Source organism: Heloderma suspectum, chromosome 1 (assembly GCF_057233095.1).
Source record: "Heloderma suspectum isolate Gila_16-S chromosome 1, 16-S_ref, whole genome shotgun sequence".
Taxonomy (NCBI): Eukaryota; Metazoa; Chordata; class Lepidosauria; order Squamata; family Helodermatidae; genus Heloderma; species Heloderma suspectum.
The window spans coordinates 148,693,020-148,718,577 of record NC_139458.1 but is presented as its reverse complement, the minus strand read 5'-3'; the positions used below and the strand labels follow the sequence as shown (position 1 = coordinate 148,718,577).

At 45.7% G+C, this 25,558-nt stretch overlaps 1 protein-coding gene across 1 annotated transcript in view; it reads left to right on the top strand.

Moving 5' to 3' along the window:
* CNTNAP5 (contactin associated protein family member 5) overlaps positions 1 to 25,558 on the top strand; it is a 664,045-nt gene that overhangs the window by 429,556 nt on the left and 208,931 nt on the right. The window contains exon 12 of the mRNA XM_084806776.1: positions 25,325 to 25,444. Coding sequence (XP_084662902.1) covers positions 25,325 to 25,444 — 120 coding nt within the window. The remainder of the gene's footprint in view (positions 1 to 25,324; positions 25,445 to 25,558) is intronic.

Here is a 25,558-nt window from a genome sequence, read left to right as displayed (position 1 = left end):
TCAGACCCTACAGAAATAGACGTCTCCACAAGCATCATCGGGGAGTTGGGGGCAGTAGTCGAAAGCAGCAAATTATTGCCTGCGAGGCTTGAAGCCAATGGTGACAGTTCCAAGTCGAAATGTGGGGTTATGATACGGCTTCTGCAGGGGGGCCGGGGAGACGACATGGGCTCAGGAACTCCTGTGTTTTGGCGCGGCGGCCTCACAGTGACATGGGCCCGCAGTGGGAGCGGGGCATAGGTGGGTGGTAATGCCGTTAGCTCTGTTAAGTCTTCATTTGGGGCGTCTAGCACTGGTTGCATTTTTTTGGCTATCTTTTCCTTTCTGAGCACTAAAATTCTGGCCTAGGTTTCCAAACATTTCCTAAGCCAGGGAGGAGAGGTGCAGACCACAGAATCCCATGAGTCAATGTAGGGAAATTGGTCAGGATGCCCAGGCTTCCCTACCACGATGGCATATACACGACTAATTGTGCTGAGATCTAAAGAGCCTTCAGTAGGCCACCCCACTCCAAAAGACGGCCACTCTACTTCACACAAGGTTCGCAACCGTTGTGGATTCATGGGGGGGTCACCATAATCTCCACTAAAACCTTTCTTAAAATTCCTTAACATGCATCCCAAGGGGGTGCAAGGTTTGCTTCCCCCGCCACCCATAGCCTCCCTCCTAAATTGAAGACAGACACAATTAGGAAATGGGGATTGGTCAGTGAGTAAGGGGTCTCACTGGCCGACACAAGAGGATTTTATACACCATGCACTTTGCTACTGGCCTGGGCACCCGGACGGTCAACGGTATGCTTCAGAAACCGCAGTAGCCACTCACACAATCATCATTCTCTCCACTGCATCCATATGTCCCTGCCACCCACTTTCCCCACTTTTTACCAGAGTGGAAAACGGCTTCCCCAGCTTCCTCAGCTTCCTACTGAGTACTGGCATGCTAGGTACTGGCGCCCACTTGGGGGTGTGATCAGGCCCCCCTTCTACTCGCAAGGAGTAGGTTCTTTTCATATATGTATACTAACACTGACCTTCTTCACAAGGCAGGGCCCTCTTTTTTTCTGCCCAGTGGCCTTTCTCCCTAAAGGCGGGGCCCTCTTTTTCCCATATACTTGCCTTTCTCCTGAAGCCTTCCAATGTGGGTTTCAACGCAATTTCAGCTGCGATACAGTCAGGGCTCAAATTCCTTTCTCCACTCGCCAGGGTTCCCTTGATGCTCACAGCCGTTCAGGAGAACCCGGCGCAAGCGGTCTCCCGTTCACCCAACAAAAAGGTCGGTGGCACCAAGAAGGGAAAATGTGCGCCGAGGTCTCCCTCCTGGTGCGGTGAAGAAGAGCAGGCAAGTGCCACCTGTCTGGCTTAGAGCCTGCCACATCCGAGTCATGGCACCATTTATGTAGCAGAAATCAAAGTCAGAGAGACCACGGAGTGAAGGAAAATGAGTACTTCTTTATTTAACGTGCGGGCTTTTGGCTCTTTGGAAAAGATTCCAGCCTTAAACCCACACGTTAAATAAAGACGTACTCATTTTCCTTCACTCCGTGGTCTCTCTGACTTTGATTTCTGCTACAGCGGAAGAGCCTCTCACCCCCCGCCACCCCGCAGAATCTCCCCCAGGACGAAGCTTACCTGGGGTGGATGTTCCAGCCACGGTAGCTCCAGCGGAGGCAGCAGCAGCGGCAGTTGGTCTCTTGGCCGGCTGCTGTGGCCGCAAATGGCGGCCACCATAGTGGCCACCATTTGAGTCCTGCCAGGTTGCCATGATAGGCTACGTAAGTATTTATGTAGCCTATCACGGCAAAGAGCAGGGGCGCAAACAGCGGCCACTACACCATTTGAGCCACTGCTCTTTCCATGATAGGCTATGTAAGTATTTACGTAAATAAATTTGCGTAGCTGCCTTTACCATGATAGGCTACGTAAATACTTACGTAGCCTATCACGGAAAGAGCAGCGACACAAACAGCGTAGCGGCTGCTGTTTGCGCCCCTGCTCTTTGCTGTGATAGGCTACGTAAATACTTACGTAGCCTATCACTGCAGCCTGGCAGGACAAAAATGGTGGCCGCTACGGCGGCTGCCATTTGCGTCCACAGCAGCTGGCTGTGGCTGGAACTCCAGCTGTGGAAGGCCCTGGCCGGCAGCGTCATGGAGCCGCCGTGGAGCAGAGCCAGCCCAGGGAGGATTCCGGGGGGAGGAACAGAGCGCCTCCCCCCCCCCGCGAATCCAAGCTGCGAAAAGCCGGTAAGTGACTTTCGTACGGCCCTACTGTCAGGATCCTGGATAGATCATTGTGACAGGTATAGTCTGGAACTTACTCAAGGAGAGCTCTTGTCTCAGCAAAATGTAGAGAGGTACTCTAAATTGTGAAGGCTGGCAGGTCTGAATCTGCTGTTAATGGGGATGGCCGAACTGCCCCCTGCTCACACCATATGCTGCCTCACTCCTCCTCTGAGCTGCCCTTTTGCAGAAAATGGAGGCTCATCCTTTTAAGTAAAGGGCCCTGTTGCACAAATGGCAGGCATAAATAGGCCCATGTATGCAACATTACAGGGGTAAATGGTCTAAATAGACCATTTACGCCTGCAAATTTGTGTAAATTTGCACAAAAAGTCCCTTTACTTAAAAGGATGAGCCTCCATTTTGCATAAAATGGCAGCTCAGCAGAGAAGTGGGGACTGCCACACTTCCCCAACTTGGTGTGCACTGCATCAGGCAAGCACAGGGGTCCATGGACTAGCATCCGGGGGGCTGAGCTGGCAAGAACCCACCGAGCTCGAGCCACCAACCAGATGCTCACAACATCCCTAGCTGGTAACTCGCCTCCTCTGAAGAGCTGTCTGGTTCTTAAAGGACTATTGTGTGATTCTGCAGCCACAGGTTCCTAGGGATGGCGGAGAATTTCTCCCCGAAACTTCGGGGGGCTGAGCGCAAACGTGTTCGGCCCCCCGAAAAAGTTTCGGTGAGAAATCCTCCGCCCCCCCACCTCCCGCACCCCCTCCCGGGATGGGACTTACCTTCGCCGAATGTCCCTCCCGGCGGCGGGTCCGGCCGGCGGTTCGGCGGGTGTTCGTGCGGGGCGGGAGCGGCAGCCGGTCTTTCGACCGGCTGCCACCACTGCCATTCCAATAAAAGAAAAAAAAAACGCCCCTGTGATAGGCTACGTGACGATTAACGTAGCCTATCACAGCTAGATTTGCAAAGTCAGCCGTGATAGGCTACGTAAATCATCACGTAGCCTATCACGGGTGACTTTAAAAAAAAAAGCACGTACGCTAATGGCGGCCCCCATAGGGAGCCGCCATTCCCGTTCCTTATTTGGTCGCTGTAGTCTACGTAAATCTTTACGTAGACTACAGCTACCAAATAAGGAACGCGAATGGCAGCTCCCTATGGGGGCCGCCATTAGAGTACGCGCTTTTTTTAAAAAAAAAAGTCACCCGTGATAGGCTACATGACGATTAACGTAGCCTATCACTGCTGACTTTGCAGATCTAGCCCTGATAGGCTACATTAATCGTCACGTAGCCTATCACGGGGGCGTTTAAAAAAAAAAACTTTCAAGTTCGCGGCTGGGCGAGGCAGGAAGCCTCCCCCCCGGCCTGAATTTTGGCCGGGGCGAGGCGGGAAGCCTCCCCCCCCAGCCTGAACTTCGCGGGGGGAGCAGCAAAATGCCTCCCCCCCACCGCGAACAAGCTTCGATGAAAGGTAAGTGACTTTCGTCCACCCCTACAGGTTCCTAAGCAACCGTGCCATGAGAACTGTACCAGGGATGTGCCCTCTGAGTCTGAGGAGTCTGGTAAAGCCACATCCTCTGACATGGAAGGTCTCAGAGTAGCAGTTGATGGGTTATTGAATGAAGCCACCTCTCCTTCTGAATCTTCCTCAGAAAGGACCCATCCCTGGCTCTGAGTGAAAGTAGCTCGCCACCCTCCTCAGACTAGCTTCCTCCATCCACCCATGTCCAGGGGTGGTAAAAAGCATTTCAAACCTACCAGAGTGCATGCCTGCATATTGGAACGCAGCCCTTTGAACTGTCAAGCAGGCTTCCTTCAGGGAGGCAGTACTTCACGCCCCTCTTTCTGCAAGACTATATAAAGCTTGAGTCAGCTCTGGGACAGTGCTGGAGCAAGGCCCCTAGGTCATGCCCACACAATAGACTCGGGTGTCTTCCCAACAGGGTTCTTTAGTAGTACAACACATGAGAAAACAGTAACGTCCAAGGAGCTGCGTGGTACACTGTCTCAGCTCCAAGGCCTGTACTAAGAGAGAGGTGGTGAGGGGCTCCACTTGGGCCTCCTGCAAGAGCTAAAACTGGCAGGTTCTCCTCACAGTAACCCACTCTAGTCCTTAATAAAATGTGCTAAATCAGCTTCACAGCGTCGTTTGCATTTCCCTAAAACATACACACACACTAGGAGACTAGGGATGTTAGAGAATTCTGCCACGGATCCCAGGGGGGGCGAATTCCAGTGAATTCGGCCCCCCAGAATCCATGGTGGAACAGAGCCCCCCACCCTTCCACCCCGCGAAAGCCATGCAAAACAGAGCCTACCTGGCTCCGGCTGCGGCTCCGGTGGTGGCAGCGGCGGCGGCTCTGGCTGCTGCGGACGCAAATGGCATCCTGAGTAGGGGATGCCATTTGCATCCCTATGGTAGATATTTACATATAAATATTTACGTAGCCTATCACGGGCTACCATAGGGATGCAAATGGCATCCCCTACTCAGGACGCCATTTGTGTCCGCACCAGCCCGGCAGTGGCTGGAGGCCCTGCTGCGGGTTGGCCCAGCCAGCGGCTCCACGGCCTAGCTGTGGAGCGGAGCTGGCTGGGCAGGATTCCAGGGGGAGGAACGGATCGCCTCCCCCCACCTGCGGAACCCAGTGGAGCCAGGTAAGCGGGGTTTCGTACACCCGTACAGGAGACTGGATGGCGACACTGCAAAGTTGTCATACACTACTCTGACATCCTCCCTGGAAAATGGGCTACTTGGCAGGGCTGGTGTAACCCACACTTGGTCAGCCACAGACCTGCCTCATGCAATGTGAGTATAATAATGATAAACTTTATCTACACACATTGTCAGGGTAATTCTTTTTAATGTGTTTTAAAAAAAAACATGGTTAAAATGGTTAATACACTTAGATAGTGGGTGTGTTAACCATTTCTATGACTTCATTGGCTAGAACACTGAAAGGCGGGAGAAGGCTAGTGTCTCATGAGACAAATGAGCAGAATAGTGGCTGTGCATTTTGCCTCATATCTTGGGTTCTACAAGGGCTAGAGACATGCTTTTTCTTTTTTAAAGAAAGCTGGGAAACTGGACATTATTATTTATGGCTCATCTCAGCGTGCCTATGGATGCCTTTGCCACTTGCACTGGCAGCACAACCCCTGCCCCAGCCTTCAGGAACAAAAGAAAGAAGCTGCGCTACAATCCCTGCCAGTGGTGAGTCCTACCTGTGAGAAACTGTTGTAGAACCTCTCTTCCCCCTGGAGAAATTCAGTGAAATTTGAATTTCCCCTCCAACTTATCTGGCCACAGATAGGGCGGAGAATTTTGATAGACCATCTACACACAGCTCTAGTTTTTCCTCCCAGTTTTAAGGGGGTGGGGTGCACCTTTGGTGCATTTCATTCTCAAGATGAGATTCTGCATCTCTTCACACGATTGAATATCTCTCCCCCGTCCATACTTTATACTTCCATAAAGTCCTTTGTGTAGCTTCCATTCCCTGAGACACTGCCTCTTGCTTTTTCATCCCCCACCCCTCTTAGCTCTTCCTACCATCCATAGATTCCATCCTATGTATTCTAATCTGTCCATGGTTTAACACAAGTAGCTTCACCCTTACATTATGAAAGGTATCAGCTGGTCCAAACATCTTGCCATGAGGTATTTAACAAAAGTTTCTACAGTTCTTGATATTTGACTCAGTAAATGCTAAATCTTGTACATACAAGAAATATCTCTTAACAAGCTTTCTTTGCTGTCAGAGGGATGTTCCTTACAGAAAAAAAAGGAAAAAAAGAAATGTCAGGCAATTTCCAAAATCACTTATGCAGAATATTAAAGCTGTTCTATAAATGGAAACTTCATCCCACAGGAAATGTCAACATTTCAGCATTCATTTTGGCTCCATGTTGAAACAAAATACTTAAATGTAGCAATATTCTGAACTTTCTGCTGTGTTAAGTGTCCTTTAAAAGATTAAAATACTTCAATTTTTACACCAAATCTTGGCTTATATTTCTCACTAAAATCACATTTCTGAACGTGAATATTTTTGCTGGGGACATTTTGATTGTTTCCATACAACAGAAACCTAATTATCTTGAAAGAAGTTACACGTGTATCTAATGCATGTTTCATTGGCTTGCACCAGCTACATCTGTGAATGTTCTGATTGTTAAAATAAAAACATTTCCCAAGGAGCAGGCAATGCAGTGCATTTTATTTAAGAATAGTATGTGATAGTTAGTAACTGTTACTTTGTTTAGCAATATAACAGTGTAAGCAGTCATCTACTGTTTCACGATAATGTCTCTTCATAATGGGACACTTGACTGCTGTGAGAAGAAGCCTAGTAGGACAGTAGACAGACAATAATTGCCTAATTGAATGAACTGTTTTAGTGGCTGTAATATATAGGCTATTAGATTGTTGTAACCACATATGCCTTTTAGTCAGTTGTGAAATACCAATTTAAGTAGGGATAGTATAAATGAACACACTTCCTATCTTTAAAGAAAGTGAACCCAGGTACTTTTCTTGCTTGCTTGGTCATGGCAGAATTTCTGCCATACACACTGCAGTCCCTCTGCTAGTCTCTATATAAATATAGTAAGTAAATAAATGAGTAAATCCTACTGCTACCTAGAGTATGAACCAAAGGGTACTAATGGAAGACCTGCATAAGTTGAAATCCAAGGGATGTGCAGGCTGTTGGAACTAAATGTTCATCTGGACACACACAGCCCCTTTAAAGGTTGGTGCAGATATTGTTAAATACCGCCCCCCCCCCCATTGGTTTGTAGCATGTTAATAAGACAGACTCCTCTCTTTGGCACACGTATTTTCAACGTGAAGGGAGGTAGTTTTTTCATGCATTCAAACCATACAGAATTGTACATGAAACCTCTACAGTTTGCATGATTGCAGTACCCTTGTTTCCATTCACCATAAGGAGGCCCAAGTACACACAGTTGGAGCTTCCACATAATCCTGGCCAAATTTTCAGCCTGCTGTTGACTCTCTTACACACGTCACTGTCTGCGACTGCAAGCAGTCTTGTAGAGGCTCTCAGCTGTGGAATAGCCATGAGGTCAGACTTCCAGGTTCAGGGGATGAAGCCATGGACTCTGAGGAGATGGAGTGGCGTAGGGAATTATCCTCAGCACTAATCCTGGATGGCCCAACTCCCCCAGAAGCCCCAGGGCACAAAGAACCTCCCTTGCTAGCACCTCCCCAGCTGAACAGGTCATGCTACTATCATCCTCAGAATCCAAATATGCTAGCTAGGAAACCACAATGGAGCCGCCCACCACACATTCCTAGGACCGCTGGAGCCAAGTGTTGCTAAACCAAGCAAGGCCTCTTGAACGACAAGAGCTAAAGCTGGCCTTAGAGTTATTTCACTCGAGTTATTTGCTGCTAAAGCAACCTTTGACCTTGCTATATAAGTATGTTCCTCTCCCTTTCTCTCTCCGTAAGTGTATGCAGAGACATAATTTCTGTTCTGCAAAGGGCCACGAGGCTTCTCTCAGTATTATATGTCCACAGTACTATAAAATATGGGATGCCCTCTTAAAATCAGCGGGGACCCAGAAAGAGAACAGTATATGAAATGCAATCCTAGGCGTGTCTACTCAGAAGTAAGTCCTGTTGAGTTCACTGAGACTTACCCCGAGTTCAGCATGAACAGGATTGCTGCCTTAAGAACTCCCCTGGCCACACACACGCGTGCGTGCGTGCACACACACAGTAAGCTGTTTTGTATCCTGCTGTTACTTTTGCTCTTGAATAATTTTTGAATTTCTCACACTGACAACTGAGCCAGCTGTGCTCTGCTGGTTTTGTTTCCCATCACCCTGTATTCAAAATCAATACAGCATATGTGGATATTTTTTAAAGCTCAGCTTGAAGCAGGAAGCCCAGGTTCTATCTGTGAGGGGGGAATGCATTCAAATGGCGGCCATATCACTGAATGGGAAATTGTGGAAATAAGTGAACATATCCTGTATCCTCAAAAAGAGAAAAGAAAAGAGCATTCTTCCAGTTCCCAACCAGTCTCAGTCTCTCTTGCTCATACACACACACACACACCCCTACACACACACCCCTACACACACACACACACACACAAACACACACATATGAGTCCATTCAATCTGTTTTAAGTGATAAGTACATCCTAGATTATTATATGATAGTCTGGTTATTTGAAATTATAGAAACAAAGAGGGAAGACATGGTGTACAAAGAAAGTGAGAATGCAATGGAGAAACAGGCGTAATGGTGGGTTTTATCTTTAGATTTGTTACGTAAAGACTGAGTATTTATATTTTTGTTCCTAAGTGTTTCTGTCATTGGTTTTAGATTGCCCTGAAAAAGGGAAAAAAAAAAAATTGTTACACATTGTGCTTTAATGAACTTGGTCACTTTTTAGAATCTGTTTTTCGTTTGCCTTTTGCGAGCGGAGATGGGTTAAATAAGATGCAGACAACAAGCTTGGGTTAAAAATTGGGCCACATTTACTGAAATACCTGCAAAGGGGTAACTAGGACGGGCATCTAACTGTGTCAGCGGCTAGCTGGCACTTCTCGGGTGAAAACACACCCAGCCTGAGGGGTGGCGGTGATCTCGCCATCCCTCCAGACTGCCCCTTCTGGGGGAGGTAGACCTTCCGGTGTCACCCCCAACCCGATGCTGCACAACACCTGGGTGAGTGAGGAGGGTTGGTCTCCCAGGCAACCCTTATCCCCCCGCCGAGCTGCACAACCCGTTAGGGGGGCCTCAGGCGTCACCTGTCACCATAAGGTGCCTCTGAATACACACCATCCCTACTTTCCTGTTTTGCCCATCCTAGCCACCAACTGGAATGTGACTGATGATATAGACCGTATTCCCTTACAGGACACACTCGACCCACAAAACAGTGTGACATAGGCAAAAAAGACTCACAGTAATAGGCCAATCGAACTGTGAGCCAAAAAATTCCTACATGGCTCCCAAAGGGCAACTGGCAAGAAACCCACACTGCTTAGGGGAGGGTGGGAGGGAGCTGCTTTGAGCCAGAGAGCTGAGATTAGGAGGGGGGCTGAGTTTAAAGCAACTCAGCCTGCCCCTCCTTGCATGGTGGTGCCACTGGGGAGCACCAATCAGAGGCCCCTGTGTCATGTCACCCACCCGCCCGCAATGCCCCCCCCCCTTCAGCCAGACAAGCTGGCGCCGGGGTTAGGGCATTCCTCTATCTGAAATTTCTATCTTGTGCTGGCAGGATCTATGCACTATTAAACACTGAAATGAAATTTTATTAGGGGTGGACGAAAGTCCCTTACCTTTCGCCGAAGCTTGTTCTTTACGTAAATCTTTACGTAGACTACGTAAATATCTTTACGTAAATCTTTACGTAGACTACAGCGACCAAATAAGGAACGGGAATGGCGGCTCCCTATGGGGGCCGCCATTATCCGTACGCGCTTTTTTTTTTTTTTAAAGTCACCCGTGATAGGCTATGTGACGATTGACGTAGCCTATCATGGCTGACTTTGCAAATCTAGCCGTGATAGGCTACGTTAATCATCACGTAGCCTATCAGGGGGCGTTTGTTTGTTTTTTTCTTTTATTGCAATAGCGGTGGCGGCAGCCGGTCAAAAGACCGGCTGCCGCTCCCGCCCCGCTCGAACACCCGCCAAACCGCCGGCCGGACCCGCCGCCGGGAGGGACATTCGGCAAAGGTAAGTCCCGTCCCGGGGGGGGGCGCGGGGGGGTTCAGAGGATTTCTCCCCGAAACTTGTTCAGGGGGCCGAACACATTGGCGCTCGGGCCCCCGAAGTTTTGGGGAGAAATTCTCCGCCATCCCTAAATTTTATGCTACCCTCCAAACATCAAAATTGATAACTTCTGTCACCATGGGTTTTAAAATTTGAATGTGAATCCAAGCAAACATCTTCAAACACAACAAAATCTGTTCTCTCTCTCTCTCTCTCTCAATCTCTCTTGCAACATTTGAGTTTTGAATCTGTGGATCTGTTTTGAAAGTGTTAAATTTTAGACATCCCCCTCCCTAATGTGTTCTTAGTATCTCTCTTGAAAATAAGTTTTATTTTATTTATAATGGGTAGTATCCAATGTTAGTCTTATGTAGAGTAGACCCATTGAAATGAATGGGACTTCAGTTAGTTGTGACTAAGGGCCGATCTACACTTATGGGTTTTTTCACTTCCACTTAGGTTTCACCACCCATCTTTCACACTACAGAGTACCCACCTTGATTTGGAACCAGAATTTCCCACTTCCGTGCTCCCACTTTCAATACCCTGATATCCCAGTATTTCCCCTTAAGGTGCTCTGATTTTCCACCTTCGGTTCCATATCTGGTCTTAGTCCCCTCCCCTGCCTGTCCATATACAGTGGTGTTTGTATTTCCCTCCTGTCCAATCACAGTTCTTGATGGCCCCATGTCGTCTTCCGGCTACTGATCGCATAGCTTCCTCAGCACTCAATGTTTCCTCAGCAACAAGCAAAGGGCTGGATTTGCACGCGCTTGTCTGATCTTGGAAGCTAAGCAGGGTCGGTCCCAGTCAGTAGTTGAATGGGCGACCGCCTGGGAATCAGGCTTCCTGCATTGAGCAGGGGGTTGTTCTATCCCTTCAAATGAGACTAAGTTTTACCCCCTCCTATCCCCCTCTTCAAGTTTCTTTTTTTTTAATTAAGGCATTATCTTCAAAGAATTGTGGCTTCTCTGCGATTTTTTTTTTCTAATTCAGGCATTATCTTCAAATTTTCTTACTTCTTTTACTTACTTCTGAGTAGACACGCACCGAGTTGGTTCTCCTCTCCATTTTAGCCTCAGAACGTCAACAACAACACTGGATGAGGAAACATAAAGCTTAGCAGGGAGAATAATATCTCATGCAGGGCTCCAGGCCGGCATGGTCATTTTAAAAGGTTTTTTCTTTCTTTAAAACAGTGTTGCTTTAACAAAGAGTGCATTGCTCAGGCACACCTAGGCACTCAGGCACACCTTTGGGAAGCCCCTAGGAGGAGGAAGTGTTTTGGCTGAAAGTAAACAGAGATGGAGGATTTCAATTGAAAAAGAACACCCATTTTTATTTACGAAAATTTCACGACTCTGTGCGGATGACAAAAAAAAAAGCCGCATGACTGCTGGCTTCTCAGGACCTCATGGTGTCGATCCTCAGAGGATTCTGTGGCATGGACTGAAGGGAATTCGATCCCATTTCAGTCCGTGGTGAAATTCTCTGACATCCCTAACAGAGAACCTCTGAGTGATTTACAGTACAAATTAAATACAATTAAATTAAGGATGTCAGAGAATTCCACCATGGATCTCGGTGAGGCCGAATGCCAGTGCATTCGGCCCCCCGAAATCCATGGCGGAATGAAGCCCCCCACCCCCCACCCCGCGAAAGGCACACGAAATGGAACACTTACCCGGTGCTGTTCGCGCTGCTCTGCAAATGGCGGCCGCATCTGTGGCCGCCATTTGTTTCTTCATTATCAGCATGATAGGCTAGGTAAATAATTACGTAGCCTATCATGGCTAATGCAGGGATGCCGTTTGCGTCCCTGCGGAGGCCGTGATAGGCGACGTAAGTATTTATGTAGCCTATAATGGCAAAAAAAAAAGGAATGCAAATGGCGGCTACGGCAGCCGCCATTTGCATCCCTGTGCAGTCTGCCTAGCGGCCAGATGTCTGGCTGTGGGCGGTTCTGGCCAGCAGCTCCTCAGAGTCGCCGTGGAGCGGAGCCGGCTGGGGAGAATTTTGGGGGGAGGAACAGAGCGCCTCCCCCACACCGCGAATGTCACCCTTCAAAAAGGTAAGTGACTTTTGTACATCCCTAAATTAAATACAAAAATAAAAACCGTAATGTTACAAAATCTCAAATGGAATAAAACCAGAAACAGAGGATAACATTAATACAGCAAATCTCACAGCATCACCAAAATAATTCAGAGTCCTTAAAGCTCCACACAGACCTCCAATTTTTAGATAGAAAAGCTTAGGAGAATAAAAAGGCCTGCGCTTGGCACCAAAAGAAATATTGTGTTGGCACCAGGCCAAGCTCTCTGGGGAGGGCATTCCACGGGTGGAGTGCCACAACTGAAAAGGCCCTCTTTTTAGTAGCCACTTGCCACACATCATTTGGCAGAGGTACTCAAATAAGGGCCTCCAAATAAGATTATACACAGGTAAGTGTATGTGGAAAGAGGTGATCTTTCAGGTAACTTCAGATTTGTGAATACATAGGTTTATCTCATTCTCGCATACCAACGGGAGAATCTTGAAGCAATGAACATGAAGGAAGAGACTTTCTTGTGCCCTTCTCTCTTTGTGCTTACTATTTCTTCTTTGCTAGATTTTATTACACAGGAAGAGAGGAATGAATTCTTTCCCACCACAGAGCCTGTCTGCAGCTTTTGTTGTGAAGCCAAAAAGGAAAGAGAGGCAAACTTTAGGTCTGGCACCATTTCCCTCCTCCACCAGAGTCCACAATGACGTTCTAAATGAAATGAACTCATGAAAGTGTACACTTTCCTGGCATAACCCATGAAAGTTTTGCCACAATAAATATGTTAACATTCAAAGTGTCACAACTGAACTTGTGTTTTCTGTATCAGAATAACACAGGTGCCCCTTTGGAAGGATATAATGCAATATAAATAATTATTCAGTCTACTTTATGCTCTAATATTCACGATTTTTAAAAGCTATATTTACATACACACAAAATGATTGTGTGTGTGTGTGTGTGTGTGTGTGTGAATGTGAGTGTATATATATGTATATATAGAGAGAGAGTACCATATCAGTAAATGTGTATTTTTAACAAGAAGAAAAAGAGCCATCTGTCATCCCAGAACATCGCAGCAGGGACTTTATTAGTCTGTCAACAGTGGGGCCTGTCGAAGTCAGTTTTTCCGTAGTGCAGATTTCATTTCTTTTTGGCATTTAACATGACAATTGTATTATGAGGGCAAGCATGACAGTCGCTTCTGTTATGTTCACTGCCTGCCTCTTAACGCGTCTGCTGTTAGAGCAATGAGAGGAGAGGGATATAAGTCTTCTTCCCTCTCCTTATTGCTTTGTTTGTTGTTACTGAAATTTTCAGCCAACACCCATTATTCCAAAGACGCTTAATAATGCCTGTCATATCAGATTGATAGCAGTTGTCAGTGCCATCACAGTGGTGAATTCTCCATCTGGGGAAACCAGTAGTCATTTATAGTAAACCATACCATGATGGTCATGGTCTGTTGGAGGACAACATTATGCCTCCAGTGTCTTCCTTGGAATCAGGAGGAAATCTAGAACCAACCTTCCTTTCACAGCCAGCTCTTCATGCTGATTTCTAGGCTCACCTTCCACTATGAATCAAAATGTGCACACTGATGGAGTTACTAGATTTTTCAAAGACCAATTCCTTTCCATTTCCAAGTATGGAAGTATTTGAGAGATACATTCCTGGACTTGGACCACAGCTTGAAAGAGGAAGTCATGTAACAACATATATTTTTTGGTCTTAATGATTGTAAACCATCCTAAGGACATTTGCCAGTTCTGTGGTATCCAAATCTAATAAATAAATGCAACTAAAATATATCAAAATCAACACAATGTTGCAAATAAGCCTTCATTTGTTCATATTTCCCTATATTTATACATTTAAGACTGAACTGAAACGGGCTTCCCTGTTCCACCACCCTGTTTAGGAGCAGAGAAATGGGATGGCAATTTCAGTTTAGTTTTTGAGGGGGGGGATTATAATGTTTCAGCACAGGCACTTACCTTTGTCAAGTTTTTTTTTTTTAAGTGCTCATTCTCTTTCTCTCTTGTGGAAATTGAGAGAGAGAGAGAGAGAGAGAGAGAGAGAGAGAGCACAATGTGTGGGCAGCCAGTGGGCACACTCAGGACAGCCCATGACTACTCTCGCTTCTCCTCTGGGCAATATGGATGGCAAAGCTCTGGATAGAAGTGAGAAGGCTGGGGTGTGACAATGGAGAGCCACAGAGGAGAAGTTTATAATAGTCAAGCAGGAGGTGACCAAAGTGTTGACTGGAGTTTTCTCTGCGGGGGTATAGATGCAGAACTGTATCTTTGGGGTGTCATATTGGGAGAAGTACCATGACTTGATAATGGACTAAGGAACAAAAGGGAGGAATCAAAGATAAATCTAACACTTTACATCTAATCAACAGGTTGGATGGTGATGTCATGAATGGAAATGGAGAGTATAGAAGGAGGGAAGGCTTGGGAAAAGAATTGTGAAGTTCTGTCTTGGAAATAATGGCAAGCAGGCATCCAGCTCCATGCATTTTTACAACTGATACAACTGGTGTATTGTGCAATGACCTACACTTAGGAATCACTACTGAGCTAGTGGTGCTGGCAAATTGCCACCCTTGCAAAATGTTTCTGTCTTCTCTTCTCCACATGTTCTTGCTTTCCTTGTTGCCAGACGTTTCTCATTTCCTACTTGTTATTTCTTATTTCTTACCATCCCTTCCCTAGTCTTGGGTGACTTACATGGCTGCAGCTATACATCTTAAACTGTATTACTCAGCCTTCTCTGGTGAAGTAAGGTAAGGAATGAACCCCGCCCCACCCCCATCACAGTTAAAAACATCAACAGCCCAGATGTACCTAAATGATTGTGGATATGTATGAACAGTAGGCCAGACCTAATAATAATAATAATAATAATAATAATAATAATAATAGCATTTATCATATATCTATACTGCCCCATAGCTGAAGCTAGCTGAAAGCCAATTCAAACATTCAGAAAGAGTACATGGTACTATCCTCACCTCCACATGCAAATGGAGGATTGCTTGTTTTGTACAAGGGGATTTGGGATAGCTTTTCATATGGCAGTTCCTCACAAACATGGTATTGCCATCTGTGGAATGTACCACATGCTCTTTCTGAATGGCTCTGAATAAAACATACTGAAATGTACATTCTCTCTGCCTGCGGGTATCATATAGTCACAGGATGTTATGCTACAAGCTGCCAGAGAACTAATCAAGGAAACAGAAACAACAGAAATCAAGGAGAAGGAAGCTAAGTATGGACCCAAATGTAATGTTTTGAGAGTGTGAATATTCAAAAACTTGAAAAGAAAACATCTTCCTTCATTTCATCTCTAATTTTATCTCTTTAAAAACATCCATGTTTGCTCTGGGAGAGTCCTATGCCATTTTAAGCCTGGTATGTATGTTACACTTTGCTTTGGTTTTTAGGACATGGATTTTTGCCTATCAGTTTGTGTGATGATAACCCCTAAAGGATCCTTTTGTTGGCATAGATTTTCCATAATACCATCTGCCTTCATTGCTAATGAGTGGGGCTTTGTAACTTTCCTTGTTAATTCAGAGAAAGTGTATGATTGCTCCAGCAAACATGGTGATTGGAAAGATTATTAAAAGACCAGTGGTGGAGAGCAGTTTCCAAAAATATACATCATCCAACCCAATGTATCTTATTTCTTTCAACACTTTGCTGCCCTTTATCTGTTCATGTGCAGTGCAAGATCCCTAGTGTGCTGTTGTGAAGAACTTAATAAACACAATACATGGATTTTAAGAGGAGAATTTTAGCCACCATGGTTACTCTCACCTATTTCCAACCACTCTGCCTGATGTGCATATCCTCCATTCATGTGTAAAAGCCACAGCTCAATGACAGAGGACTTGCTTTGCAAACAGAAGGTCCTTGGTTCAATCCCTAGCATCTCCACATAGAGTTGGGTGGGGGAACCTTCCTGTCTGAAACCCTAGGGACCTACTGCCAGTTACATTTGTGTTCACAATGATGGTGTAGATCAGGGGTGGTGAGCCTCCAGCCCAGAGATCAAATACAGCCCTCCAGTGGCCCCAATCTGGCCATCCAGGCTTCCCCATAAGGACATGCCCCATTTCTCCCATGCATTTGGTGTTTTTCTGGCTTTTGCATACTAGATTCTAGATGTATGAATGATTTGACTCAGTATAAGGCATTTCCCTATGTCCTACAGACTCCCATAAACTGCTGTGTGTGGGAGATTAGCTGTAGGGATGTGTGAACCCACCCCTGTCTAGGGTCTCCAGGAGCCCACCCAGCCCCTGCCCCTGCTCGCCGGTCCCTGGACCACGCTTGAGCTCTTCCCACACTCAGCGATCAGCCCACACTCATCCCAGCAGCCTTGTCAAGCTCTGTGGTCACCATTCTTTGAAAAAAACAACAACGATGATAACAAAAATGTGCAGATTTGCAAAAATGTGCATTTTTGTGCATAAGCAAATATGTGTATTCGCAGAAATGCGCATTTTTGCAATCACCATTTCATTTTTCAGAAACTGGCGACTGTGGAGCTCAAAAAGGCTGCCATGGTGAGTGTGGGCCATTCACCGAGCAGGGGTGAGCAGGGGCAGGGACTCAGTGAGTGGGGGAGCGGGGTCACCCAGATTCCCGGACAGAATTGGGTGCCCGTGCCATCCCTAATTAGCTGTCACTGAAGGTTTCCCTCTATATGCTTGTCCTTAAATGGAGGAGAAGAATATATATACATGCTAAATGTTACCATATTCCTTCTTTCTCCTGCCTTTCAGACAGAGTATGTCTGAAGTTTCTTCAAGTGAAGAGGCAGAAGTGAATGTCACTAATTTTCTTTGATTCTTCAAGATGAGTGGAGAACGTGTTCTCCAGAAATACAACATGCACTAGCTCATTGCTCACTCCTGTTATGTCTTGCCGCTATCTTTAGAACCCCACCTCTAGCAACTGGTGATGTATGAAATGCACTTACCTTTCCGATCTGGGGCATCCACGATGGGGGGGAGGTGCTCCATCCCTCCCCCCGGAATCCATCCCGGCCGGGTCCACTCTGCAGTGACTCCGTGGAGCTGCCGGCTGTGGCCGTCCACAGCCGGACTCCCATCTGCTGCTGGGCTGCGCCGGCCACAAATGGCAGCCGCCATAGCGGCTGCCATTTGCGTTCCTGTGGAGGCCGTGATAGGCTACATAGAATCATAGAATCATAGAATAGTAGGGTTGGAAGGGGCCTACAAGGCCATCGAGTCCAACCCCCTGCTCAATGCAGGAATCCAAGTCAGAGCATCCCTGACAAATGGCTGTCCAGCCTTGTCTTAAAGGCCTCCAGTGTGGGAGAGCCCACCACCTCCCCAGGTAATTGGTTCCATTGCCGTATTGCTCTGACACTCAGGAAGTTTTTCCTGATGTTCAGCCGGAATCTGGCTTCCTGTAACTTGAGCCCATTATTCCGTGTCCTGCACTCTGGGGTGATCAAGAAGAGATCCTGGCCTTCTTCTCTGTGACAACCTTTCAAGTACTTGAAGAGTGCTATCATATCTCCCCTCAGTCTTCTCTTCTCAGGGCTAAACATGCCCAGTTCTTTCAGTCTCTCTTCATAGGGCTTTGTTTCCAGTCCCCTGATCATCTTTGTTGCCCTCCTTTGAACCCTCTCCAGCTTGTCTGCATCCTTCTTAAAGTGTGGTGCCCAGAACTGGACACAGTACTCCAGATGAGGCCTAACCAGTGCTGAGTAGAGGGGAACTAGTACTTCCCGGGATTTGGAAGCGATGCTTCTATTAATGCAGCCCAAAATAGCATTTGCCTTTTTTGCAGCCACATCACATTGTTGGCTCATATTCAGCTTGTGATCGACGACAATTCCAAGATCCTTCTCGCTCGTAGTGTGGTTGAGCCACGTATCCCCCATCTTGTAACTGTGCATTTGGTTTCTTTTTCCTAGGTGCAGAACTTGGCATTTGTCCCTATTAAATGCCATTCTGTTGTTTTCTGCCCAGCTCTCCAGTCTATCCAGATCACTTTGAATTTTGTTTCTGTCTTCCAAAGTATTAGCTATCCCTCCCAATTTTGTGTCATCTGCAAATTTGATCAGCATTCCCTGCACCTCCTCCTCCAAGTCATTCATAAAAATGTTGAAGAGCACTGGGCCCAGGACTGAGCCCTGCGGTACCCCACTCGTTACCTCTCCCCAGCTTGAGAAGGTCCCATTGATAAGCACTCTTTGAGTCCGATTCTGTAGCCAACTGTGGATCCACATGATCGTTGTTTCATCTAGCCCACTTTGAGCAAGTTTGCTCATCAGGATATCATGGGGCACTTTGTCGAAAGCTTTGCTGAAGTCGAGGTATATGATGTCTACAGCATTCCCACGGTCTACAAGGGAGGTGACTTGATCAAAAAATGAGATCAGATTTGTCTGGCAGGACTTGTTTTTGACAAATCCATGTTGGCTTCGAGTAATCACGGCATTGTTGTCAAGGTGCTTCCAGATGGATTGCTTTATGATCTGCTCCAGAATTTTCCCAGGGATTGATGTCAGACTGACTGGTCTGTAGTTCCCAGGTTCCTCCTTTTTACCCTTTTTGAAGATAGGGACAACGTTAGCCCTCCTCCAGTCATCTGGCACTTCCCCGGTCCTCCATGATTTCTCAAAGAGAATAGACAGCGGTTCTGAGAGTTCTTCTGCCAGTTCCTTTATTACTCTAGGATGCAGTTCGTCTGGCCCTGGAGATTTGAACTCATTCAAAGTAATGAGGTGTTCCTTGACCATATGCCTGTCGATCTCAAGCTGCAATCCTGCCCCTTCAGCCTGTACTTCGCCTTTGCCAGGGGGGTCATAGACCCTCTTTTGGGAGAAGACTGAGCCAAAGTAGGAATTGAGCACCTCTGCCTTTTCTTTGTCATCTGTTATCGTTTTGCCATCCTTATTTAATAGCTGAACAACCATTTCTTTCCTCTGCCTTTTACTATGCACGTAGCTGAAGAAAGCCTTTTTGTTGTTTTTAGCATCCCTCGCTAACCTCACCTCGTTCTCCGCTTTAGCCTTCCTGACGCCATCCCTGCAATTCTGTGCTACCTGCCTGTACTCTTCCTTTGTTACTTGGCCTTCTTTCCACTTCCTATATGTGTCCTTTTTTGTTTTCAGGTCATCCCTAAGCTTTTTGTGAAGCCACATTGGCTTCTTCTGTTGTCTTCCACCTTTTCTTCTTGTTGGAATTGTTTGTGATTGTGCCTTGAGAATTTCCTTTTTTAAAAGTTCCCACCCATCTTGGACTCCTTTTCTCGCTAGCATTGTTTGCCATGGGACCTTACTGATCATTGTTCTGAGTTTATTAAAATCAGCTTTCCTAAAATCCAGGGTACGCGTTTGAGTACACTCGGCTTTTGCTTCCCTTAGAACCAAGAACTCAAGTACAACATGGTCGCTTTCCCCCAGAGTTCCTGTAACTGCTACTTTATCCACTAAGTCATCTCTGTTGGTTAGGATCAAGTCAAGGATAGCCGATCCTCTAGTTCCTTCCTCTACTTTCTGTAGGAGGAAGTTATCCGCCACACAAGTCAGGAATTTCCTGGAGGGGCCATGTTTTGCAGAATTTGTCTCCCAACAAATATCGGGGAAATTGAAGTCCCCCATTACTACTACATCATGCTTCCTTAAAACATTGGCTATTTGCTTTTCAAAAGTTTCATCCTTGGCTTCTCCTTGATTGGGTGGCCGGTAGTAGACTCCGACCACCAGGTTCCTTTTATTCTTTGCTCCATTTATTTCAACCCAGATGCTCTCGATGGGGCTACCAAGCTCCTCCTCCTGTATTTCTGTGCAGAGATATGTATTTTTCACATACAGTGCAACCCCGCCTCCCTTTCTGTTCCTCCTGTTCTTTTTGAACAAGTTATATCCTTCAACTGCTGTATTCCAGTCATGAGAGTCATCCCACCAAGTCTCAGTTATACCTATCAAGTCATAATTTCCCTCCTGTATTAAGAGTTCAAGTTCGTTCTGTTTGTTTCCCATACTCTGGGCATTAGTATATAGACATAGAAGACCATGTGCTTCATAGTCTGGCTTTCTTCCTACATGTGTCTGAAGACTATTATTGGGCGCTATCAGCGCTGTTCTCTCCATTGCAGTGCATGCGCCTACGTCCATTGTTACCCCCAACATTACATCTCCCTTCCCCTACATATATATTTATGTAGCCTATCATGGCAAAAGGCAGGGATGCAAATGGTGGCCCCTACACCATTTGCATCCCCACCTTTTTCCGTGATAGGCTACATAAATATATACATAGCCTATCACGGCCTCCGCAGGGATGCAAATGGCGGCCGCTATGCCATTTGCGTCCCTGCCAAGCCATGATAGGCTATGTAAGTATCTACGTAGCCTATCACGGCAAAAGGCAGGGATGCAAATGGTGGCTGCTACACCATTTGTGTCCCCACCTTACATAAATATATACGTATCCTATCATGGCCTCCACAGGGATGCAAATGGCGGCTGCTATGCCATTTGCATCCCTGCCAAGCCATGATAGGCTATGTAAGTATCTACATAGCCTATCACGGCTTGGCAGGAATGCAAATGGCGGCTGGCATAGCAGCCGCCATTTGCGGCCGCAGCTCAGCAGTGGCTGGAAGACCACCCGGAGCTGCCGCTGCCACCAGAGCTGCCGCTGGAGCCACCGCCACCAGGTAGGCTCCATCCCAGGGGGATTCTGCAAGGTGGCGGGGGGGATTGCTCCGTTCCGCCACAGACTCCGAGGGGCTGGATTCTAAAGAATCAGCCTCACTGGAGTTTGTGGAGGAATTCAACATCTCTACTAGCAACATAGATAATTCTCTTATGTGGGCTTGTTTCCAAGTTTATTTATTCAAATTCAAAATTATACTTAGGCTGCATTTAAGGATAAAACCCTCTCAGTTAGTACTGGTTTCAATGAGGCTGCAATCCTATACACACTTACCTGAGGCAGTGAACAAGACTTTGTCCTCTACTCTTCTAAAGAGGCAGGAGCAAACAGAGAGAGAGAGAGAGAGAGAGAGAGAGAGAGAGAAAGGAAGGAAGGAAGGAAGGAAGGAAGGAAGGAAGGAAGATATTTTTGCCCTGAGATCCATCATTTGCCATCTTGTGAACTTAGGATGTTATTTCCGTGCCCCCCCCCACATCAAAATGGCTGTCCTTTTCCACACACACCCACTCAACCTAAATTTGTATCTTAATGTATTTATAAAATCATTCTATACCACCTTTTGGCTGTATGAAGTGCCTCAAAGTAATTTACAAAACCAAAGTAATTAATTAGAGCTGCTAGCCAACTGTTTTTATCTCAGGCTTGCATATGGCTTCCCGGAGTTGGTAATATTTACCTCAGACAGGCAGGTGTTAGAGGCCCTAAATTCTTCTCCAGCTCATTAACATCCATGCTAATGAAGAATTCTCCTCTATCCTGCCTCCCATCCAGCCAGCCAGCCCCAGTGCCCTCTCACTTTCACCTAATTCCTTCACCCAGTTCTCCAAACCCATCTCCCTCCCCTTTAAACTCTACTTATCAGCTGTGCTAGCAAGGGCAGCAGCAGTCCAGGTGGCTGTATCTCCACCTTCCCTCTCTGGTGCATGGCACAATGTACAGGAGCACACTAGGACCAAAGGCCCCCAAAGGCTACTGATCAAGGGCCATGCGACCATTGGTCCTGCCCACTGGTGTAATGGAGCCAGAGCTCACAGAGATTCAACATGAACACTTTTGTATTAGCAGGGATGCTGATGCCCTCGGACGTCCCTGTGCCCTCTGAGCTTAGCTGTAATCCTCTCAGTAGCTAAGAGGAAATGAATTTTCCCAGCAGCAGTATATTGTTCCTTGTTGTAATGTACAGTATGGGATGGCTTGGTCTTGAATGGGCAATGAACAAGACACATTAGCTTTATAAAGGAGCTCTCCTGCAGCCTGCTGGAGATACTAGAACTGGTTTGTTGATATGGATCAATCCAGCTGCTTGAATGTTTGGACTCTCCTTGGAGGCATGGCTATGGGACCTGTCATGACGAGTATCCCTACATCACTGGTTCTGTCTTGATGCTACGTAGAATGTCAGGCACTGGTTGGGGAGGAAGAGACCTCTCTTCTTCTGTCTCCCTGGGGCTGGCCAAAGTGCATTCCCTCCATCAAGCCAGCCAGTACATAATGTATAAAGGGAAGTGGAAGAGTGGTTTGGAGACTGGATGGTAGGTTGTGGGATGGAAGAGGTTTGAACTACAGGGGGCTGCTCTGGATTTGGATTTGAAAGAAGCAGCAATGTTATTTTCCTGTTTTTTTGAGGAAAACGGTTCAGCTTATTTCCGAGCTATGGTGGGATCAACCGTCCCTAATGGTCATCCCCTAATCCAGGTCATTGCACACACAAAACACTAAGGAGAACTGATCCACATCTAGGGATGTACAGACTGTGTAAAATCTGCTCTGTCTGTGTTTCACGGATTGTTAGGCGCCTTTCATTCCATCGTCCGCCCACAGACAGATATGATTTTTTTGGTCATGTGGAAAAATGTGCATATGATTATGTAAATATTTATGTAAGTATTTACATAACTTACCTCAGTGCATAACATTTAGTGTATTGTCCCCCATTCCATTCAACGTTTCCTCAACAGAAACTTACACACTTTTCTATGGATTTATATGCATAAATTTCAGGAAAGTACAAAAATCATCCGAAAGTCCATGGACTCCACGTGGCCTGAGTGAGGGGGGCATTCTGCAGCAGATTCCTCAGGTTGGATGCTTAGAAATCCAAGCTTATTTTAGTGTGTCTCGAATTTCTCCAGCATCCCTACCACACCATGGTTGTGCTTAACACATTTTTCCTGTATGTGAATGAATTAGCTCAACCGTTGAGTCAAGCAAAATTGTTTTCTTCATTAAGCCAGCCTCAAAACATCAAGGGTTTGGGTATACAGTAATACATTAAACTGTAAAGTCATTAATTGGTTGGTGAAAAGCAGGGCTATTAATTACTAAAATTCTTTAACCAATGTTAGTTAGATTTAATAACAGATTTGGGAGGGGAAAAACCTGCTATGCACTTTAGTTACACAGAAAGAAAGCTATTATGAAATGTAACATAGCTTGCCCCAAGGGATTTATGTTTTCCCAGAATGTTACAGGAGTAAAAGCTGGGAAGTCATCTATAAAAACATCTTGTGTAAATCAAAATTACAACAAAAATCAAAGTTTCCCCTCTCCCTTGTAACAATCCTATTAACTAGTTAATCTGTTAATTGCATGTCTTTGATAGGTGGAGCGGGGTTCACTAGAGTTTCAGAGCCAGAAGCAAAATCAATGGGATTCTTACAATGTTCCCCAAGTCTCTCACAGTCTGTGTTAGTACTAAACTTCTATATATTGGCCTATCATGTCTGTTGGATATTAAATTGTATACAGATGGCTGCAGGACAGCAAAAGTACAGATTTGACCTTGGAACAGCCAATAATGACCTCAAATTCCATTGCTATATGTTATCAGTTGCATCAATAAGCTTATTCTTTTATTACAAAGGACAAACATCTGTGTTTGTTTGCACGCTTGCAAAACGTTTCCAAAACATTTCTGCCTCCTATGGAGGGAAAAATATCTTGATCAATTGGCTGTGTGTGGTGGAGTGTGCAGTTTAGCACTTAGCTAAGAAGAAAAAAACAACAGTAAGCAAGCTGTTATGGCTAATGAACACAAATTAATGTATTATGGTAACAGCTGAATCCACCTTCCTAAAGTAGAATCAAAGGGGTATCTGTATAATATATGTAGGCAACATGGAATTTCAGAATTGATTAAAAGAGTCAACATACAGAATCCAAGAATGAAGGCAGGGAAGTTGTACTATATAATGCCTCAAATATACATTTCTCATGGTGAACCCATGTGGAAGGTCATTATATTTCACATGTGAATAACTGAAGCAAAGAGAGAGACCTTTTTCCAAGCCTGCCTAAGACGTCTACAGCTCCAATGCCACTTGAATGTCGAATACTCTCGACCTGTAGTCAAATACTTTATCCCCTTAACTTAGTTGGGCCCTATTTCTTTCTTAGGGTGCAATCCTATGCACGCTTAGACAGAAAAAAGTCCTAAAACTTCCAGCATCCCCCAGCCAGCCACGGTTGGCTGGGGGATACTGGGAGTTGTAGGACTTATTTCTGTCTAAACATGCATACGATTGCACCCTTAATGGATGAAAACAACACAATCCCTGCATGTGAAATAGGGAGGGGGCAGATTGCCACTAAAGATCTGGCAAACAAAGTCTGATAAAAGACTCTTGAGCTTGCCTCCGCTTAAACAGGGCAATCTGTGGGTGGCACAGCACTGCTTGCTGGCTACTTATAATCTCATTGTGTGACAGTTACATCCATGTTGGAAGGTGTGCATATGTATGTATGTATGTATATATGTATATATATATATATATATATATATATATATATATATATATATATGTATATATATATATATATGTGTGTGTGTGTGTGTGTGTGTGTATGTGTATATCTCTCTCTCTCTCTCTCTCTCTCTCTGTGTGTGTGTGTGTGTATATATATGTATATGTGTGTGTGTGTATATATATACACACACACACACACACACTGACTGTTCTTGAATTTACTGTGTCCTTGTTAGCTAAGAGCATTTTTACCGGAGGCTTTAATTGCATGCTTGTGATTGGTCACTCATGGAAGATTTTGGGTCATATACACAATGTCATCAACCTCCAGTATGTCTCCCATGCTTTCTGGTCTTTATCCCAGTTTTAATGAGATTGGGGATAGTGCAGTAATAAATATTAATCCACTTTAATGGCTGTGTGAAATTGCATAGTTCCACTATAACACAGCACCATCTAGTGGCTGTATAATGACACATGTAGAACTTATAGGCAAAGGAAGTCTGGGGTCGGGGGGAGAGCCCATGTCAGTCTGTGTAAAAAGCCAATCTTAAACCCATAAAGAATCCAGAAACAGAAACCCTGGTAAATTCTGGGATAAAAAGCCTGGGGTGGAGAGAGCCTAACTCACAGTAGCATGGGGGTAACAAAAGTCGGCTTTACTCCTTAGGCATCCACTGCAGATTACCAGCTCTCCACATAATGCAGCCACCATGTAGTGAGTTAGGCAGTTTCTACACAGCACTAAATTGTCCCAAACTACCTGGAATACTCTTTCAAGGTTTGTACTGTGTAAATATCTATTTCTTTTCTTTTCAGCTATTTATGAGCAATCATGTGAAGCCTATCGGCACCAAGGGAAAACATCTGGTTTCTTCCACATTGATTCTGATGCAAGCGGTCCACTTCCACCCCTTTTAGTCTACTGCAATATAACTGGTAAGAATCACATCTGCATTTAGCACTGGGCCGTATTTCTTTTCAGGGTAAAATATATGGCCTAAAATCTGTTTCATCTTTGTGAGCCCATGAAATAAGCTGAAAGGGAAAAAC